The sequence below is a fragment of the Falco naumanni genome, chromosome 13 (assembly GCF_017639655.2).
Source record: "Falco naumanni isolate bFalNau1 chromosome 13, bFalNau1.pat, whole genome shotgun sequence".
In the NCBI taxonomy this organism is placed as follows: Eukaryota; Metazoa; Chordata; class Aves; order Falconiformes; family Falconidae; genus Falco; species Falco naumanni.
This window is the reverse complement of record NC_054066.1, coordinates 10877443-10900415: the sequence shown is the minus strand read 5'-3', so window position 1 is coordinate 10900415 and position 22973 is coordinate 10877443. Positions and strand designations below refer to the sequence as shown.

Below are 22973 nucleotides of genomic sequence, written 5' to 3'. Positions count from 1 at the left end.
TTTACCAGATGCATGCCCTTAAAACCAAGAAAATGAATAGCTTAGGATGGCATAAATCTTATGTTGTCTACATAATAGCCACAGTGACACAGAGAAATGTAAATTTCATTGTGACACAAACTTAGTTTGCACCCAAAATAAATTGCAGTACTTACCTCAAAGTGCAAGCACAACACAAAACATTTTAGAAAAAGAAACATACAATAAGTCAATGACTCATGCTGGTCAACTGTAAATTAACATCACCACACATCAATAATGGAACCATAATACAGGAACACTGTTACTATTAAAGCAAGAACATTTCATTTTCAAGAAAGTATAACCAAAAGTGTTTTACTAGAAAAATTGTATGTTTCTATACATTTCATTTTTTCTATTTTCTGTACTATCAGTTAAAACACATGCAATGTATGTAGATTTCAAGAGTGAGAGGGAAATGAAAACAGCTGATATTATACATTTAGGAAACAAAAACCAAAGGTCAAACTTAAAGCTCTTGTGTCATTTTCAAATGCCCTTCTTAAAACTGCATTTACAACAAAATGCATTTGGCATATTTTTTGCATAGCTTAGAATTCAGAGCAGTCCATAGCTCTTGCCCTTCTAAGTGTTTGAGAATGGTAAACAAATTGGCAGATAATTACATTCTGTTTCTTAGCAACCTTAACTGTCTTGCAATGAAGTTACTGGGCTTTTTTTTCTGATGTATTCTGGTAATGAAATTATTTCCACAAATTTTAAACCCAGTCTGACAAACCCCTCTTGTACAGAACCTCCTGGATCAGCCCATCATTAAATGACAGTAAAGATCAACTAGTGAAAGCTACCATCTTGTTTATAATCTCTTTGGAAGACAATTCACAATAAACATATACTGAGGACAAACAAGTGACTGAGTAGGAAGAGGCTAGTCAAAATATTTTGTCAGGAGCTGAATAGCCTTTCCCACTGCCATAACTGTAAACAAACACAACACAGAAACCTGTAGTTTAAATACAAACCTTTAAATAGCAAAACTCCCAATTATTTAACCGAAGAAAAGGAGTTTGAAATTCTGGAATAGAAGAGAGGTTTGGCCCAGTTTTTCAGAAAATATTTGATTTTGGTAATCTCTTTTGAACATACAGTCCCCACTTGCAGGCATGAAGGAATTCTAAAAAGCCAGTTCTTTGACTGCACATGAAAGGGGAAATATTGCTGCCACTACTCCACATCTGCAGACCTAGCATAGCACAAGTGGTAGCAGACTGCTAGGAGCAGTTGTTAAAATTGTCACCACATTTCATTGGTGTGGGCAGGACCTTCATTCAGTACCTTCCTATGAAAAAAAATGATCCCTTAATTCTCTTTCCCTCTTAATTGTGTTGGAGCAGGTATTAATAACAACGTAGTTGGAGATGCTGAAAAATCGGTACTGTCATAAAATACAACTAAAACAGTAACTTAAAATACCTGTTCCTTGCAAAAGAGGTTCTATTACACACCATTTAAAAATGTCTTCTCACTGAAATTCTGATTTTTCATTAGATTCCTTGTACAATCATTGGCAGAGACGCACGGATACACACTTCAGAAAGAGCACCTTTCTTATCTCTGTCCCTAATAACAAACAAAATACTGCTTCTCTGTTTAATGGTCAGTTTATGTACAAGTACCACTCTAAATTAATTCCCAGGGCAGGTTATTGTTCCCTTACTGTGGACCATCTCCAAAATGGTAACCAAACAATAAACTGATTTGAAACAGAACAGAAGGAACCAGCAGTCCCTCACTGAATACTGTTAACTATAAGTATTTACACCTTGACTGATTACTTGGGAACTAGAGATGAAAATTGACAGACTGAAAATGCACATTGAAAGAAGATTTTCCTTAAGTTCAAAAGCAACACCATAAATCACAGAAATTAATAATTTCAGCACATGGAACTGAGAGTTGGTCTCTCTGTAACTGTTGGTAAATGCACCTGCTCAGCAGACATAAACTAAATAAGTTTTTTGGGGGGCAATTACCAATTAAGACTAATACAGTCTTTTCTCAATGTTTTGTTGCTGTGCAGAGTGTTGTTCTCCATTTTAGGCAGGCACCTGGCCACGTATCTGGGTTCAAATTATGTGCTTGCCACAAAAACCTCAGGTTCCAACTAGATGAGAAAGAAAAAACATGCTACTTCAGTCAGGCATCCGAGAGAGGAAAAGCGAACAGAATGGGATAGTGATTCCCACCCATTGTGTGTGCTGTTTTGGTAAAGAATCCATTTTCCAGCAGCTCCTCTCTGAGTATACTAGTGTGCTCCTCCTCAAGAACAGTGCCAGTGGGCAGCTGAGATGACACCACGGGCAGCATATACTGCACCTCCATTTTAGCAATGGAATCAGGGCAAGACTGTATTTCTGCTGTTCTCCTTTCCTTCAGGAACATTAAGGTGCAGACAGACATACTTACTCAAGTCCAGCCCCACCTCTTAACTTCTTTTTGCTCACCACCACTTATTCCCAGTGAGGCTGCAGCCCCTCAGATTTGCTAATCAAGTAACTTAAGTAAAGTTAGGAAAAACTTCTATCAGGTTACATTTTGCTGGGTGAGGAGTTAAAGATCATTGTCACCATCATCAGGTCTAAAAGGAAGTATGTTAAGCAGCAAGGAAAAAGGGTGGGGTTAGGCAAATGTTTTGAGAATGCTTTGTTGTTACTGGAATGGACCAGGGATTTTTTTGCCCTGTCCTCATTTACTCTCCTGAAATCTAGTAAAAGCCCACAGGAGGTGCAAGCAGGAAATGTGTCCATAAACGCAGTATATTGTGCACTCAGCTGCACCAAAGAGCCCCTTAATTTCTAATTAAGCAAAAAATAAAATTAACCCCCAACTCCCCTTTATTTTAGCTTCACATATAGATTCTTTTCCAAATGAAAGACAGAACACCTATAAGCACAGTCTTGTCAACCTTCATCCATTTTTTACAAACTCAACACAGCATTTAAGAGGAGGGGAAGGAATTTGGGCAAGATGGTGCTGATAAAAACACTATGATGCTCAAATACAGTTTCCCTTTAAAACGCTGCCAGGGCCAGAGCAGTCACATAGCAAAATGGTGTGTGTCTGGGTCTGTGCCTGCCTGTTTAATAAGCCATGAAGCTCTTTGGCTGAACTAGCGTGTGTGTCATGTGATACAGGGGTTGCCATGGCAAGTACATATGCAGTTCTTGACCTGCTTCATCACAGCCATAGCAGAATTCAGATTAACAATGCAGAAATATGATTTCCTAGGAAAAAAAGATGCACTCTGCTTAGCCTAACAGTTGGATGTAAAGCCAAAACAATTTAAATTATCTCTTAAATGGTATTTATGATATGCCGATTAAAAACTTGTAATCTCAAAACAATAGCCATGTAGCACAACATTATCAGTTCAGTCTTCAAAAGCATTTATATTTGGCATATGTTGTAGTACATGACTCTTGGTATACTTTTCCATTTAAATACACAGAAAATTGTATTTCTGCTTCAGCCCTCAAAACACAGATATAACTGGTAGAGAGAAGAAGTGGGGACAATAGTTCCAGTGAAATAACAAACAACATGTGGAACCACTGTAAAATTCAGTCATTGCTTTTTTTCATGAGGTAATCCACAAGCTGACAGTCAACGCAAGAGATTCCTATGAGAGACGTTCCCGACACTGAGGCAGAAAACATATCATCAGAGTTTTAACATTTCATACCAAAACTAAACAGCCTGCTAATACAACAGACCTGCATCATATGGGCTACCTTTCCTAACTTGGTGACAGAATACGGCTGGAGGTACTGGCAATCCAAAGCCAGGTTCATAAAGTTGATTCTCTTCCTGCAGGGGAAGCCATAGGACTGTTTCACCTGACTGAGGCCAGTTCCAGTGAGGCACACCGCCCCTGCACTTTCAGGAACATCACTGTGGGGCCAGGATGTAACATGAAGTGCCCAAAGAGCTTTGGCATACCTTGACCTTCAGCATTTAATACATGTTTAGATGATTTTCATGCGTGCTACTGCTCCAAGAGAAAAGATATCCAAGTCCTGAAATAGTTTTTGATACTACGGAACAACCAAACTTCAAGCAAAAAATTACAAGGAACCTAACCATAAAGAATGAGTGCCTGGTCCTCTAAGCAATTACATAAAAGCAGGCAGACCTCAATGCAACTGGAATTTTTAATAAAAGTTAGCCCTTTGTCTCCATGCTTTCTGTAGAAGTGCTTGAAAAGGGATAACCTGTATTGAAAAGGCAGTTGAAAGGCAGTTGATTCTCTCAATGTTTCCTTCCAGCAAGAAAACAAACAAACAAAAAAAAACCAACAAAAAAAGAAATTTGAATTACAGCCAAATGGATTCCCCCCCAACCCTACACTGGCTTCCAAATTCTTCCCATCAGTTACATAGGGCTGGTCTCTAAACCTATGGCACCACTCATGCCTCTAATTACTACCAGCTCAGGGCATCTGGAAGTGCAGAGGTCTCCCAGAATGTAAAGAACAAGATGTTGCTTTTGTTCTTTCCCTTTTTTAGAAGATACTGTGTTGGAGCTTCATGGGTTAATTTCAGATCCTTCTCTTTTTTTAACCTTATGCTTCTTACTTCAATTACATTCTTCATGTCCCCATACACAGCTCATTTCCACTGTGTATCATAGGTTTTTCTCCAATAGCAATAAAAGGAAAAATCTCCATTGCAAATCACTTGATGATTTAAAGGAATCAGAATACTAAAACACAGAGCAGTGTTTCAGGATTTCCTCCCCATTACAATGGGCTGCATTTAACGTTGATTGTTATTATTTTTAATCAGATGTCCATAAAATCAAAGACCTGCATCACTACTGATCCAATCAAGATGTTTCTCCCATAACAAAATTGCTTAACAGATTATATGGATTTTTACTGAAACTACCTTGAATCTCTCTGCTTATGGGAGAGGAATATCAAAATCTAACCACTAAAATATCAGATGCGGTTTCAAGATGCAAATAACTGATTTATGGGTTTTTTTGACAATTTATGACAAAATTGCTGACATCTCTCTCAAGTTCATCTCATTACCAAAAATTAGAAAAATGAGATCACTAGTCAGAGCTCCTACTAATGTGATTTTGGTGTTAGCAGACTAATTTTTTAATTAGCCTCTCTTTGGTTACTTATTGAGACTTGCACATGGTAGAGGGCTGCAGGACTGTCTCATGTCAGAGTTACAAAGCCGAGCCTAAAATAAATAACTTCTCACATTCCCTGATACCTCTCTTTCAGCCATGAGCTTTCTGCAGACAGCAGGAATTTGCTTCTCCATAGCTGCACGCAGAGAAGCAAAACAAACTTTACGTTTAATTATAGCAGATTATTCTCTAGATGGGCTACATTTTTAAACAATCTCTTTTGCAATACTAAAGGACTCAGCAGTTTCCTTTTGTCTTTAAAGATTCAATTAAAAGTATGTTTCAGAAATTAAATTACAGCATGAAATTAGCTAAGGGTATGAAATACTGCATTTGCCCTAGCATTCAGGGAAAGGCTGTAAAAAGCAATTCACTTAATGGCTCCTAACATGTGATCTCAACTTAATAACTAAAGTGCCCTCAGCTACCAGAGGATCTACTGGTAAGATACGCCCTATATAATCCACCAAAAGGAGAAACGGATTAAATTCAGGTAAATCTTATTAATGTATGATAAACCCTACAGTTACTCTCATTTGTGATCTTTTAAAATGTTACAATTTTGTCAAGTAACACACTTGTTGGCAGGAAAATTTCTGTGGGTTTTAGCTGGCTGTGGCCTTCTCAATCTTGACACGTTCCAGAAGCATCTGCCAGAGTCTATTGGAAGCATTTGTTCCTCTCCAGCTTTCAGAGAGTACTGCTGGATGTAATTCATCACAACCACTGGGGATACACTCCAGTTTATTCTTTGCTGTACTAATATAGGGAAGGAAACGAGCAGTCCCTGAACTCTTCAGCTGTCCCTTTAGTCACCTGTTGGGTACAATTTCAGCTCATGCTGTGAGCCGTCTTTGTGCTGCATGCGTGCACTGGGTTAGTGTTTCATAGGAATCTAATTTCCATTTGGGGTCCTTGGGTACTGTGCAATAAAAATAAAATACAAATCTATTCCACTTATGACTGCCTTCTACAGGACCAAACCAGCTCACTGCTCATTTGCAGGCTCCCAGCAGCTCACTGGGGGGCTGCAGCATTTGCCACCAGCAGCACCTCGGCACTGCCAACCCCCAGGTGCCCAGGGCTGTCCCAAGGCTGAGCAGCACCCACCCCATGGCAGCTCTGCCATGCCTGCTCGGCACAGGAGATGGCAGCTGTCTCTACGTCTTTGATGAAGGCCCTGTGCCAATGACACACCCCACATGGTGGAGATTTTTTTTTCTTTGGTTGGTTTTGGGGTGGTTTGGGGGGGTTTGGTTGTTGTTTTTTTTTAATATTTCTAAACTGACGTCACTTAGGATTACAAGTCAAATTAGAGTGGAAAGCCATGAGGGAAAATAAAAGCAGTCTCAAATTAACTATAAAATCTACAGCTAGTAATGTCTCTACAATTCATTTCTTTTCTAATCTCTCCTTACACCCATTTTAATCCAATCGTGTAAAAATCTAATCAGTACACATGCACATTCCTGTTTTCATATAAATTTTAGCCACTGATCTAGTGCAACTCAGCAACAAGATACCCATCACAAGATGCTTCTGTTGCAGAGATGGTCTGTACTGACGTTCTCTGCTTTCAGGGGTATACCCAGGAGCAGACTCTCTTCTTTAGCCTAAGAAAATACACATCCCAATTAAATTATCAAGCACCATATTATGTTTGTGTTTTCCCATAGAGGAAAATAAATAAATAAAAAAGCATGCATCGCTTGTCAGAAGGGTGCTGAGAAGGAGAATATGCAAAGGGAACAAACGCCTGCCAGCTGGGTCAGGCATAAAGTAATCTTTATTATTATTAAAAACAGACAAATACAGCTGTGATTTATGGTGCCTGAAAGAGCAATGCACCGAGCTGTTTTTCTCAAAGAACGTGTTGGTTTTTCTTCAACCTCATGAACAGGTATTGTTAAACAATGGATTTTCCTGAAGGCACAGAAAGATTCACTCATATTACTCAATGCTAGCAGACCTTCAGTTCTGCTGGGTTCTCAGACCAGTGCTGTATGCTCCCAGTGTTTATTATAGACTGTTTTGGCAGTTTCCAAAGGGCATGTGGCTGAATGTGCATGTATGCACATCTAGGAGTGTGACTAGCTGCAATTTTGCTACTTATGGGTCATAAGACTACTTTCTGCGTGTCTTCTGTATGAGTATCCATCCTTCAGGTTGTAACATGAATTCTTAATTTAGGTCACAGGCAATTACAACTTTTGTCGGGTGCAGTGAACTTCAGCTTGGAGTACTTCTTGGTTACTGGAAGCCTTGAACCAGAACAGATCAATGCTTCAATTTTGCCAGCAGTCCTGCACTAGACTTTATTAATGTTACATGGTGTATTAATTGTGCTGTTCTACTGAATATATTTCTCCATTAATTAAGTCCATCCTAGATTAGTTATAAAGACTCTATCTGAACATGCTTGAAAACAGTCTTCCTTTTTTAATCCATTCTTCACAATAACAGTTTATTTATTTCTGCTCTACTCTATGCAGTTTTGTAATATACTTGAAGACATTTTCCAAACAAATGCAAACCTTTGACTAGAAATAGCAGCAGCACCAGAACCCTAGAGGGTTATGCAAAATATCTACCTCCCCACAGCTCTACCTGCATCTCTATCTTGTTAAGAGGGGCATTTTGCTTAGACGTAATGCTGGATAATTTTAACAACCAGATTAAAATTACAATCCCACATCCTATAGTTGAAAAGTAATAAAGGGGCAGCAAGAAAAAACCCTGAGAAATAAAAGTGGAATGAGAATGAATGGCTAAAAACTGGACATGAAGATCCACACACCCCCCATCACCATCTTTCAGCAGTGGGATGCCAAGGAGTGTCTCCCAGGGGTACAACAGACCTCCTCCAGAATGACTCGGTCTGCCCAGGAGGCACCAGCCTGTGGGCTGTACACGAACACACCCAGGCAGAGTTGGAGGAAGGCCAGTTCACTCATTTACACAGGTGGTCAGACAGCCCACGAATACCAATAGCATGGAGCCACTTTAGGCTGGACTTTAACAAGAAGAAGAAAAGGGGTCTGTAATCCTTTTAGAAGTCCTCTGGGCTCCCTATGACCCCATACTTCTAATTATGCTTTTAAATATAGCAAATTAACCCTGAGCAAAAATCTACCCACTTACATAGTGGGCCAGTATACGTCTGAGCGATTTGTGAAATTATGAAGTGGATGAGATACAGCTTCCCTGAAAAAGAGTAAATGTTGTTGGCAGGAGCCCTAAAATCATGAAAGATTTATTGAAAATAACATCAAGATTTAGATACCAAACTGATAATGATTTCTGCTTTATTTCCTTGGTACTTGGGATTACCGTGCAGGCTATCAGCCTCTATGGTAAATTTTAAATTACATCTGTTGCATGACTGTCCTAAAATAAAACTTGTCAGAATAACAGCCACAGCAATATAATGTAGTTTACATTGTGTCTGTTGTTTATTTTGCGTGGCAATGATACAGGCAGACATATGGATTTGAGCATTTGGAAGGGAGGATTTGTTGGCCAGATCATCACATCTGTTTACTTATAAATGCAACAAAAATACATTTGGAGGTCACTGACTGCACAAACATTTTACTTACTCTTGGTGAAAAAAAAAGCTATCAATGCTACTCTTTCTACATCAACCCAACATCGAAAGAGTTCCTATGATATTTTCACGAGAAAAAGGTTTTGAAATCATACAAAAATCAGTCTCTACCAGACCTCATCAGTAACTTCCACCATAAAGATGGTATCACAGCAATAATTTAATCAAGGATGAAATAAGTGTGCAATATGTCCAGGAGGTTGATAACGAAAACTACCAGTGCCACAGTTAAGCATCCTCATAACACGTACCCATTAATTAAAGGGGCACATACCACTGACCACGTATCCAAAACTCACATTCACTGAGTGAACTCAAGATATTGCAATTAAAAGAAAAACTACATAAACAAACAAAATCCAAAAAACCAACAGAAAAAACCCCAACCAAACAAAATAACCAACACACCAAACCAGTAACAAAAGGTTCACAAGCATGTAATTTATAACATCTCAATAATGTCCTTGAAGGTATTTCAACTAAGCCCCTCACCATGATCCAAAATATTTATTGCATTTCCTTCACCTTTTTCTTGAGGTCTGGCTGTAAGCATATTGCAATCTAGCAAGCATAGGTATTCCTGTAAACATAGAAATGTATAGTTCACTATGCAACATTTCAACTGCAGACAAATGTTCAAAAAAAGAAGAAACAGTACTTTAAGCTTTCTTTTACCTAAAGTATTCTTCTGGTTCCAAAACATTATAAACAGAAAGTTCATAATGAAGTTATTTCACTGAAGTTATTTTGTATTCTGGTAGAAAACTTTTGGTAGAAACACCTCAGTACGTCCCTATACTTTAAGATTACATGTATTTTCTCAGCTGAACAGAGCTTTTTGCAGTGAGTAACCCCATGCATAGACATATTTTTATATTTGCTTGCTGTTGCCCACGCTTGATAACACTTAACTCTTAGCTGAAGGACACATAACTTATGTCATGTTCACAAAGGAACCTAAAGACAGGAATTACAGAAAACTACAGACAGATAATACCTCAATTGAATTACTTCCACAATCTTAAAAAAAAATAGAGCAAGAGGAAAATATGATCTTACTTTTGCCGATGGGTTAGTCTTCAGTATTTGATTTGCCAAAAGAAAGAGAGGTTAGGATGACAGCTGTTCATTACAATTCCTTTTTTATTACAAGAGCTTAACTCTGCCACTGGCTGGCTGGCCCATTTCTGCTAGCTTTAGCACACACCAGTGCTCCTAAAAGCTCCTCCTCTTAACAGCATCTGTCTGGATACTTCCCTCAACAAGCAGAAACAAGGCTTTCCACAGAGCCATTTAGGTGCTGAGAATGAGCTACAAGTAAGGGAAACCATTAGAAGTAGAAATAAATCTTTTGATGGCTAAGTCCAGGATTTGATAGGTAGAAATTCGTGCCCACTAACACCATAAGCTTTACACCAGAGCAATCACATCTTCATAGTGTTACAAATCAAAATGATGACCTCCCCAACAGAAACAGTAGCTTGAATAACACCTAAAAACTAGAAGCCACAACTCTGAAAGCATACATTTCCTATGAAAATGTGCAACCCCAGCCACTCCCTATGATTAATACAGTATGTCTCAGCCTTCAGAGAAGGAGGAGGGTTCATTATTTGTTTCTTACCAAGATCGTGTATTTATACAACTAAAAAAAGCACTGGTGAAGTATCCACACATGACAATATATAACAGATAAAAAACATCTAAATATATGCATTTCAATTATGGATGAGTCAGGAATCAACTGCTCATTCTAACAGATGCCCTATGTAAACTCAAAATACTCACCTTTTCCCTGGCACCCATAACAGCTGAGGCAAATCTACCTTCTGTTCCCAGAAACGCTGCCCACAGCAGATATTGTATCATGGCAAATGTACATCTCGCAGTACTGCAACTTTATTGCCAGTGAAAATGATACTGCTTCGTAACTTTATTTGCAATTTATAAGCTCTGTGGGCAATATGCCAGTCTGTTCTCTTGGTCTGGACACAGCCGGCTGAACAGACAATGATCAAGTAGTGAGACCAGACAAATAAAAGATGGGGGAGGAAAAAAGGTCTAAAAATTAGGCCCAAAATATATATACCAACATATTTATTGTGACTTACTCTCAGCTACTGATCAGCACATTAACCTTATTTTCTCTGCACGATTGCTAAGTACCATACTAAAATTAGGTCAGAAATTCAGATCAGCTGACTCAGCCCAGCAAGATCAGACAAAGACTAGCTGCTTTTTTTTTTCAATCCAATATAATGAGGTTTATCCCCTGCAATGTACAATAGATCCATACACTTTTCCCCACAATTAACCTATCAGAAATACACACGACAAGCCAGGAATCACACTGAAGATACATCAGTGCTACTGAAGAAACACAAATATATCCTTAGGGAGGCAAAATGTACAATCAAATGGCTTTATTTATTTTTTTTACGTCTTTTTTCAGATCTTGTTTCCGAACTGCTCAGGCTAATACATTTCAATGAACTTTTAAGTCATTCAGCATGGTTATGAGATGATTTAGGTAAATAACAGCTGCTTCCAAATAGTGTTGCATGTGAACACCACCACTTTATTAGATAATAAATTACTCATTATTATGTTGTTAATATACATGATCACCCTTCTTCTAAAAGAGACCATCTGAACACTAGAATTGAATAGATTCTCAAAAAATTCAATAATTGGACTATTAGGTAATTTTCAGTAGGTGCCAAAGACTTACAGCCGCTATATTTTAATTCCCACAAGCAAAAGCAGAGCTTTTGCTGGAACCCCCTCTCCTGCTCCAAATTTACCCATAGTTAATCACAGGGGATGACCCCCTTGTTGCTAAGGAGATTGTTTTCGGCTGTTGGTAGTCCCTAGACTGGTAGTACTTTTACAACTGCACACATGTACCACTTGCTATCTAGGCCACACTATCAGGAATTGGGGATAATATAAATACCCACCAAGATAAGATATAGACATAAGGAATATAGTACAGAACAAAGAAGAAATCAATAATCCTACTTTACCTTTCCCCGACTGCTGTGTTTCAGTAGACAACATAGTCTTGAATGAATCTCTGGAGGTTACTACAGGGAGAAGACTCAATTGCAATCAGCCTAAGTGACTTCAGACATCATGGTTCCTTTAGTCAAATCAGATGTTCTCCCTTGGTCTGCCATAGCTTTTAGTTTTCCTAATCAATGACTGATCACACATATCTAATTTTCCCTTTCCAAGTTTACAAAGGAATGAGACAAAAAGACTCGAAGACAGTGTTTTCCAAGATTTCCTAAGGTGTTCTTCCTACCTTGTTTCCTCAAACAGATATTGTTTACCCCATTCAGTGTTACTCAGATAAACCAAGTGGGGAGAGAGGAGACCACTGCAAAGATGGTTTCCCAGAGAAAAGCACTATATTCAAATAATGTTGATGACTCCAGCCCACATACATATACATGCTGTTCCTCTGGTAAAGCCACTATATTGCTGGTAACCTTCCTTGTGTCTTCTGACTCTGTATCTGGAAAGAAAAGCTCTGTTCTTAGTGATCTCAGTTTAGCATAAGCAAGAAATTCATGGTTTGGCTCAGCCCTAAATCATCTGCACTCACCCAGAACTCTTCATCAAATCACTTTGCCAAGATCAATAAATAAAACCACACAAACCAACCACAACGTAGGAAATATTGTTACCGCCATTCAAGTTAGGTAGACAAGCCTGGCTAGAGGACTATGAAGAACGAAGTAGCTCCACAACTTACTCTCTCATGCCCCAAGAAACTTCCTCATAACAAAACCTATTCTGTCACTTAGTGACCTTTATGGTCACACATACATAAGTGTATGTAAACAGGTTAGCCACAGCACAACATAATTAGCTGTCATGCCTGAAGACTATATTCTAAATACATTTGTATACATTGCAGTTTAATATAGCTTATCACCAAATGAAGAAGTTGCCACACAGGCTAGGGAATTTATTTTTCCAGCCAATGCTAAATTAATGAAATAATGATGTTTCAATAAATACAAAATATTTGCAATTTTTTTAAATTTGATTTTCATCAGTGAGGAAGAGCCAGCAATGTAAGATGAGAAAGTATGCTTCATCTCACTACTCTTAAATTTATTGACTAGCATATTTTTATGTACTCACTTCACAGGTGAGAGAGATTAAAATCCTTCCTCTGCTTAATGTAACTGGAACTTAACTTCCCTCTCCATCATATTAAGAAATACTTTCAGGTGGGTCTCTTTACCCTTTCCTCTCGGAAATCCTGCAGTTTATGTAGCTGCTGAGTAATCAAGACAGAGATGAACACTAAACAAGGATGGCAAGAATGAAACCAGATGTTTATCCAGCATAAAGTGAAACAAACAAACAAACAAACCCTCCTGCATTAATCTGCTGCAAAGAAAAACATTTTTTCTCATGAAGGTGTGAATAGTACAGCTCCTGCTACAAACAGCCTATGCCTTTCACTCTGAACAGTTTGAATCCCCCTAAAGATCACCCAGAAGTTGAGCTGACAAGATAACAGTCCAGAAAGTACCAAAATGCACATTGCACGGGCTCTCATTAATCACCTTAATTTCACATTATTTTTATCCCCCAACCAAATTATTAAGAATCCATAAAACTGTATTTCCTGGAATGTGAAGCAGCCATAATAATTTTGCTTATATAATTTTATATAATTATGTATTTGCTTATATGCTTATAATAATAAACATTGCTTCTTTTCCCTCCTCTGTCAAACCGTATGTGCTGCTCTTTTCCTTTTAACAATTCATCAAAATTACCAGACTACCGAGGCATTGCTGGAACGTTCACAGCACAGCATGTCTGTTATACCTGGATGTACAGTACCCAAGATATAGCATAAAATGTAATCACTTAAACTGAAATACAGAAGATTCATGCTGGGGAAAAAATTCAAAGGACCTCCTATCAGGTTTTTTTATATGCCATTCATTTGCATATAAAAGTTTAACATTTTGATGGATGATTTACCTGTATTGCACAATTTTTCCTTCTCCTTGAGAAAATGCAATTTTTATATGCAAATATGTACATAATAAATATTTATATCTAAGCCATTCAACCTTCTTTTCCTCTCCAAAAGGCTGCAGAGTTTTCACTGCTATCCATTGGCACAAGAGGACAGGTCATGTGAGTGCTCCTCTCATTAACTGTCAATTAAAATCAATGGAATTGTTCAAGGAGAGCCATTATAGGGTTCTGCCCATCAGGGGCTTGATCCATTTTCCTTTAAATGATTGCAGTATTTTCACTGACTTCAGAGCATGCAGAATGGTGAGGAAATCATAAATAACAGATATATTATTTTGTAAAACCTCAGACAGCAATTTGAGACCTTTGAAAATTTACTGGATTTAAAATATCAACTCCAGGAGAGTCTACTTTGACCTGTGAGGCTGTCCCTGTCTTGCAAGAGCTCACGCACAAATACATCTTTGCAAAATACACACTGTTCATCTAAAAGCATCTAAAAGCACTGAGTGAATAAGAACCTGTTTTCCACTAGATCCAGATCTCCTATTCCAAACACCTAAACTTTTTATTACAAATCACGCCTGCTGAAGATGCCACACATGCTCAAACTGAATACTTTTGGAAGGGAATATGCTCTTCCTTTGAGCGATGCAGAACCATTCAGTATCACATCTACACAACGTAAAACATGTGCAATTTGCAGCCTGACATGGGCCAATGGTCTGTACTGCTTTAACCAGCAAGCTGCTTAGAAATCAACTGGTCTACACACATTTACCAGAGAGCAAGCCCCTCACTGTTCATTCACTTTGTCAGACCACTCATCTTTTTATCAAAATATTTACCGTTTTATTGCTTCTTCTTGTTTTCGGCGTTTTTCACTCTTTTCTTTCAAGTAAGCCAGGTTTGTTTCATTCCTCATGCGATCATTCTCTCGAGCAATGTCTGATGCATTCTGTATAACCAAGCCATCATAGGCCTTCATCCCCAAATCTTCAATATACTGGAGAAAAGCGCCCAAAGTGACCTCCTCCTGATTAGAACTCATCATCTTGCAGGAGATAATGAACAAAGGAAAGCAACGTTTCCTGCAGGTTGAAAAACACATAATACCTTAATCAGTAGGAAAATAACTTATGGTTTATGACAGCGAGATTGTGTCAATTGTAATTAACATCTCTGTAAGAGACAATTTTTTAGACTTTCTCCTGTCTAAAGGATAATAAACAAAGCAATTCAGAACACAGAACATTACTTGAGATGAGATAAAACCCAAGTCTCTTCTTCCTAGCAATGCAGATCCATCGAGTTATACATTCTTCAAATCCCAAACAGGTTTTCTCCCACCCCTTCCCTTTTCCTAATACCCTTCAGTTGCAATGACACTGCCTTCCCTGGATCTCGGTTTGGATTGGACCGAAAAGGCTTCCATCCCAGGACAACAGGTCCTTTTTGTAGTTTAGATAAAGCTGCACCAAAGCAGATCACCAGACAAAATTCCTATTCTGCAGGATATTCCAAAGTTCAGGTGAAAAATACTGTTCCAGTTCTTGGAACAAAAAAGTTCACAGTTTTCTTCAGGTTCAAAATCTGGAAAGAAATACTGTGGAATAGTTTCCTATATTACTTAGTAACATAGATATGAGCCCATAAAACCTGGTCATCTGTTGCTCAACAGCTTGTTCACTTGAAGCTCCAAGAACGGACAAGAAATCCCAGCTGAGCTGGGACCTTCAGAACTCTAAAGGCCTTGAATTCTCCAAGCTTCCATACTTCTTTCACAGGTATTACAGCACCTCCAGCTAAGCAGCATGAAGCACAAACACACTTAGATCCCTAAGTCATTCTGCTCCATGGCAGGCAGCCTAAAAGCTCTCAGAAAGGCCCCAAAAGTTTTCCACTCAGCAGAGACCCCCTGCAAATTGTGAGAACTCTGGTGTATAGACACATCAGTAAAGACTACAGGCAACTGAATTCAAGGTATAATTTCAAGAAACATACTATGTAAATTATATGCAACTGGATTAACTACTTATTAAACAAGTAAAATACAACTTTAATAAAACAGAATTGTGACATCTTATTTAAACAGTCATTATTGAACCTCCTGAGACATTATGATTTTGCATGGCATTATCCTCACAGAGCCTTGTGAGGGGGGTCTTCACCTTACAAATGCTGAGTTGATGCAGAGAGTGACCGAGTGACACACCAGCAGACCTGGCAGCAGAACTCAGACTCTCTAAGGCATGTTTGCTTCTTCACTACTACAGCATCCTTCCTTTCCCCGAAGAAGGATGGTGTGACTTCTCGGAATGAGCCTGAGAACCATGCCAGCACTGCAACTAAAAGTGATCTTACTGAATAGACAACAAGTATCCTGTCTCCACACAGATTTTAGGGGCAGAGTTCCTGTGTAATCAGCATCCAAAAATCTTTTCTCCATTTCCTAATATATGGCCATAATTCTAATGTATTACACTGCTGGGCAAGCAAAATTCTGATAACAGTAGGCAGTGATTCTACAAAAAAAAAAAAAAAAAAAAAAAAAAAAAGCTCTTGTAGATTCTAGTAACCCACTCTGGGCTTTCAGACACACCCCTGAACACGAGAGTGAAATGATTTTACATCCATAGAGTAAGCAACCTGCCAGGGATGAAAAGAGAAGAGAGATATATTTTTCTACCCTTTAATTTTTTTTTCCTGTTTTTGATCACTTGAAGTGGCAATGGCAAGAAGCAGCTGGTTTCAAGCAGTTAATGCTTAAAAAGAACACCAATATTTTTTTCCTATTATTCTCAGTGTCTCTATACTGAAATTATTTCTGTACAATGGTAACCTCACTGTTAAAATCATGAAGATTCAGAGGATGCAAAAGATTTGCTCCTATCATCTCTTCTACCTCCCAAGACAACCTTTTCTATCAGCTAAGCCTGAACATGAGTGTAAGGCTGATGTTCAGGGTCACTAAATTGATCTTTAAGTATTTTCAGGCATGGGTATCAGTATCTCCTACTAATCCCTGCAGGGTAAAACCAGTGAAGGAGGTCTTAGTGCAGCCCAATGTGCATGCATGCAATTTCACAGAGCTTTCACTTTGGAAGTGGCTAGAACTCCACTGGGTTGGAATATGCATTGAGCCATTCTATATATTCACCAATAGTGGTACAGCATCTGCAAAGGAGTGAATTGTGAAGCTGACAATGAGCTAAACAGACTCTATCAATGTTACTGATGCTTCAGTAGACATTTTAGACCAGTTCCTAACTTTTCTGATTAACAAAAGTAAGTCCAGATACCATAGTCCTTCCTAAGAATCTCTGTCTACAGCCTGATTGAAGCCTACCTACCTGATTAAAAACAATGCTAACAAAATAGACAGCTCTAACTCCACTGTCTCTGAACTGTGCAAATGATATGTGCCTTTTGATGGTTAAAATCTGGGTAATTTCCCCAGTAGATGGCTATTTCACTTTATTTTCCATTTTGGACTTTCAGTAAAGCCTAGTTTCTGTGTATGTTGAATTAAATTCAGATAAACCTGTACAACAAAGAACCCCCACCCTAGCCACCTTAATGGCAGTTTTACTACTGATTTCTCCAGTGACTTCTCCTGAAATATAATGTGAAATTTTATACTGAATGTAACTTCATCAGGCTTTCAATAAATGCAGTTCTGATCCATTTTTCCCTGAGACATACAGAGCTTGATCTGCTTCATACTTTCTTTTAGGACACCACCACCGCATATTTTTTTCTCATTGTTTCTCTTTCCTTTTTGAGGTCAAAATTGAGCTGACATTGAAAGATATGCTGAATCTCCTTTTATTATATTTATTTTTCACACGAGAGGATAAAGTCATTCCAATTGCAAAAGGACTGAAATAAAAAAGCCTTTATTCTGCTGCATGCACTGACCAGATACTTTATATGCTTGTTTATCACTGATGTTTCCTATTACTAATCTCACGCAGAATGACAGACTATTTAATAAACAGATCAAGTTATATTCTTTGTCCTAACAGGGGTCCAATCCTGCAACAGTACTGAGCAACTGTAGCTACTGAAGTCCCACTGTGACAGTTGATGCTTGCATGCTCATAACACCAAATTCAGTTTGGGGTACTCCTGGAGGGGGTTGCAGCTCTCCCAGGTATTTCAAAACCTTGAATCGGCTCTTATGGCACTAACTCTGAAAAACATCTATACAAGTCACAAGCATTTTTTGGATCAAAACCCATGTACCTCCTGCATGCATGGTATTTTACAGCCACATTGCATTTAATAATATTGGATAGTTGTGCATGCTATGCTTAAACAGGGAATAAAAATGCAAACAGCTGGAGCAAAAAGCCTAACTAATTACTGTAAACATTTTTACAGTATTAGTATTCCCTATACAGCACATTAGGACCAATTTTATTTACAGGTATTAATGCCACTTCAGAGATACTATCTTACCTTAATAAATGTGCTTTATAACTGCAACAGGCTGCAACCAATACATGTGGCCCACTGAGTCCCATGCATTACTTCTTGTCACCCTCCTTGGAAAATATGTGGACAGCACTGATCAACTTTTGATCAAAGGTTCTGCTGACTGGTAAACTCAGGCAGTGAGCAATTCCCAACCATCTGCCAGGGCAGGTACAAGTACAAGCATGCGTTCTGTTTTGAGTACATTTATAGTTGATTAAAAATATGTAAATGCAAGTTGTAGGTGAGACACCACCATTTTGGTACTCCTAACATGCATACTGTGGTCAGGTATTTTGTTAGCTGATAACAAGGACCATGTAGAGTCACCTGTGTATTTGCAATCAAATTATTTTCAGTGCATTTTATTTTCTGAAACCAAGCAACCCTAGAAAATTATAACTGGGAGTTGCTCTGTTTGGGAGATTCTTTTGACACTCCTTTCTCTTCTCTTCCTCATTGTGAAGGAACAGAAGGAGACAGCAGGGAGGAGGAAAAGCCCTGGATTTCAGCTATTGAAGGCAGCATACTGAGAAGTCAACAAAAATTGATTGGGGGAACTTTGTGGCGAGTGTTCACTGAACATGAATATGTTTGGAAATTCACCTGAGTGCAGGGACATAAAGAAAGAGTTCTCCAACATGTTCACCTTGCCTCTTGAAGGTCAAACTAACACTACCTGAAACCTCATTGAGGAAAAAAAAAAATAAAGAAAAGAAAACAAGCCAACCATGCTACTGGCACCTGCCCCTCCAGGTATCCCCAGATCAGAGGGATATTGGCAAAGGAGCACAGAGCAGCTCGCACTGTCGTGGCCCAGGCAATCAGCTGTCAGCATGGGAGGAGTAAAGCAAGCGAGAATAATTTTTTTTTCTTCCCTGCCAGTGCATCTGGTTTACTGGCAAGGGCAAGCAATCCCTTTACTGGTTTGGCTAGAAATATTTACATAACTAAATTCAAGATCTTTGTATCGATTCAGACAAAAATTCTGTGGGAGAATAATGCATTGTGCTTCACGAGACTGTTGCATACCTTACTTCTAATGTAACTCTTTGCTCTGATGCCAAACACATAGCATTCTTGGTCAAACCCAAACCACCTCCTTTTCATATGATCAGTGTGCAAAAATATTGAATTAAGAATGAGGACTAATCGACCCAGTATCACAGTATCAAAGCAATGCTATCCATTCATATTCAGACATGTAGTTCTCCCTCTTATTCACATGAGGATCCCCAAAATATCAGTTGCTTTTCAGCATGCTTGACAGCCATAAGCTGCAGCTGTGCTGCATTGAAAATTGGCAATGCTGAAATTAAACTGAAGGAGCTTTTAAAAGTAATGACAAAGGCACTGATTGCCTTCTTCCAAACCATCGTGATTTTTTTTTTTTTAAATTAACATGGGAGAACACAGCTTGTAAACACAAGAGTGGGGTTGCCCGTAGTCCTGAGTCCAACCCCTAATTTATAAAGGTCTACCCATCTCTCCAGTCCTCCCTTCCAAATACTGTCTCCTCTCTTTAAGAACACATCTTCTTTCACATTACCTGTCAATTTCCTCCACTAAATTCAGTATATCGGAAGGATTCTGCACAAGTCAGGGGTGCTAATCAGCCATTCAACCCTTGAGTTTGAGCTGTGCATTCTAGTTGCATGCAAGGCAGTAACAGCAAAGTAGGCAGACCAGCCATATCCAATTTTCATAAACTGCTGACCACAGCAGCACTAATAAGGACCTAATGGTATTGGATGTACAAAGAATACTTTCACTGCAACCAAGAAAAAATTCAATGATGGAAAAACGTACTAGAGGCTACTTTGCAGAACTCTGTCTCTTATCATAACTGTGCCTTACACCAAGCGAGCTTTGAAATACCTAAACAGTTGAATGTGATGAGACAAATTACTAAGACATGCTTTTTAGAGTTGCATTCCCTGCTCATTCTTAACAATGAGCTGGCATAACTGTTTTCACACACAGTGGTGCATTAAATTCTAATGTCAAAGAGGAAAGACCTTCTGAAATAGGCTGCAGGTTTCCTACTATCTATCAATTGACAACTTTTAAAGCAGATATTTAAAGAAAAACAGCCATTACACTCATTTGAAAGTACAAAATATACTTTGTATTTTGACTGAAATTACAGATTATATACCTTGTCCTCATTATACTGCTCTAGCACTTGGGTGAAATCATTGAAGCTAAGCCATGCCAAGCCCTTCACTTAAAGAGGTTAAAAGTGGCTCCTTCAGTAGAATGAAAATGTTATTGCATGGGTTTAAAGAAATAGTCTGTTTCTATAGACGACCCACCCTTCATAGGGAAAAGTTATGCTCCCTGTAGTTTTAAGAACTGAAAAAAATTCCCTGAGCCTTGAATTTTGGCTCCCTTATTAGTGCCTTTTGAAAAGGGAAAAGGTCTTTGCTAACAATAACTCCTCTATGACTCCAGAATGTAGAGAGCTGTTGTTTACTTTGCAATACAGTAATACTTTTATCACTTTTATCTCCTGTGGAAAATAATGCTTCCTCCTAACCACACTGATCTTGGACAATTACAAATCTAGATTCAGAATAGACAACACTTAAAAGTGCAATTACGACATTATATCATCCCAGTATTATGCAGAAGGTTTATGAACAACAAGAAAAAATAAAACCACACAACACACACAGACATACACACACATTTTATATGCAAACAGGAGTGCATTTGAACTCAGAGGAAAGAGTGAGCTTCTTGCTGAAGGATGTATTTTTTCCCTCCTCCTTAAGAAAATGAAATGGAGATTTCACTACCACCAGCATCATGTTAAGATGCTGTAAAATATTAATGGTGCAGTGGGTCTGATAAGTAACTAACACAGATGTTGGAAATTATTTCAATTAATTCATCAGAAAATAGCAAAGAATGTTTTTTATTATTTAACAGTGCTTTTTACAAACAAAAAAAGAAATCCAGATGCAAAATGTCTCTATTACAAGCACAGTCAACATGTGAAGTACACAAAAACAGTCAAATAGACTTCATCTTTTACGTTAGCAATGGCTTGATTAATACCTTCTAAAAATACATGCAATTTCATCATTATGCATTCTAACTACTCATTATTTCATTTTGTAATATTATTTTTTTCATTCTTATCAGCACCATATTTTATTAGCATGCTTATATAATGTATTAAAATATGTACGTACCAAAATTTAAGTCCACGGGGACTGCTAAGTGCAATAATCAAAGGTGACTTTTGCCTGTAAAAGCCCTTTCCTGTGGTTATCTCAGTGCAGTCGGAAGGGATATTTCAGCACCATAAGAAATAGATTTGCAGTTAGGTTCAGTTTTTTCTTCAGTTAAAGTGCATTAAATCTTGTTGGCAAAATTGCCCAGATTGTAGAATTCGACATCACTATAAGTCAGTGTGTTACATTACAGATCTTCTTAGCATACAATTAAAATGACATGGAAAGTTTGGCTTTTAAAAAATGCAGTGGCAAGAGAAGACAGGTGCTTGCTTCTTTAAATCCACATTCAGAGAAGAGAGGGCACAGATAATGGGAGGGTAAAAACAACACCCTGCTTGGAGGTCCAGCAGAGAAGAAACTGGATGATTTTTACCCACTTTACAACACAGAAGATTACAGCACCATCATATGCACTAACACAGAGATTTCTAAGGTGCCTCATTTGAATATGTTCTGTGGAGACAAAAAGAAAGGAATATAAGGAATAGAAAACATCCTATCCAAATGGCTTCTTGCAGCAGGAAAGATGCTCGGTCTCTCATTGCCACTTAGATACAGAAGGTCTGAGGCAGTCTAGCTCGTGGCATCGTCTCTCTCTCTCTCCCCCGTGACTACAGGCAGGCTTGCTCTCTCCAACTGCCTTAGTCTGTTGGTGCTGCTGTTGATTAATCAGGGATTCTCAAACAAAGAGCAAGCCTACCTTCGGGTGCCAGCAGGACTGTGGGGCTCCTCTCCTGCCGCAATCCGGCTGCCCTGACCCCCCGCGCAGCCACATCCTAGCACCTCGGACAGCTCCCCCGCGCTAGGCCCATCGCCGGGGCGGCGGCGGCGGCGGCGGCGCCCGGAGCGCGGCAGCCGCTTCGGTCCTCGGCGCCGGGGCTGGGGCGCCCGGCAGAGCCGCCTAGCTAGGCACAGTCTCTGAGCTCCACTGCACTGAAGTCTGATTAGCAAATAATCCAGTGGGAAAAAAAACAATCTGCATGAACGGCACTGTACATCACATTTAGGCTATAGGTAGGAACGAATATGAAACAACGCCCTTCCCCCCTCCTTCTCCCTTCCCAAAAAAAGAGATTGTTCTTCCACGAAGAATGTGTCAGTTAACCTTTAGCCCATGTTATGGCTCAAGGAAATGAGCAGCCACTTAAAAGGAAGATCTAAGCCTCAGTTTGATACCTCATATTGATGTATCTTTTGCACTCACCCTCACTGAAAAGCAGTGCAAGGCACACAATTACTGCTGACGCAGATTAGACTGCTGCTTGGGGAAAGAGGGGAGGAGCTTCTTAACCTCATCAAAACAACCTCCCACCACCTGCTCCCATTGCACGAGAACAAAACTATGCTACTCGGACAGAACAAGCGTGACATTTATGCTGGTTTACTTATATCGATACGTGCACTCTGGAAAGAAGCATTCTGTTTTGAAAAACATTCAGGGT

General features: G+C 38.9%; 1 protein-coding gene across 4 annotated transcripts in view; it reads right to left on the bottom strand.

Annotated features, from left to right (window-relative positions):
- The window catches only part of NYAP2 (neuronal tyrosine-phosphorylated phosphoinositide-3-kinase adaptor 2), a 147103-nt gene extending 124582 nt beyond the window's left edge, over positions 1–22521 (bottom strand). The window contains exons 1-3 of one of the 4 annotated variants that reach the window (XM_040613742.1): positions 22232–22318; positions 21487–21984; positions 14656–14898 (exon numbers count right to left, since the gene is read on the bottom strand). In XM_040613742.1, the coding sequence (XP_040469676.1) occupies positions 14656–14861 (206 nt within the window). In that variant the 5' untranslated portion in view covers positions 14862–14898; positions 21487–21984; positions 22232–22318. Of the gene's footprint in view, positions 1–9853; positions 9945–14655; positions 14899–21486 lie in introns of those variants that run through there. The other 3 variants (XM_040613745.1, XM_040613743.1, XM_040613744.1) reach the window with 3 other exon arrangements.
- Positions 22522–22973: the final 452 nt, after the last annotated feature.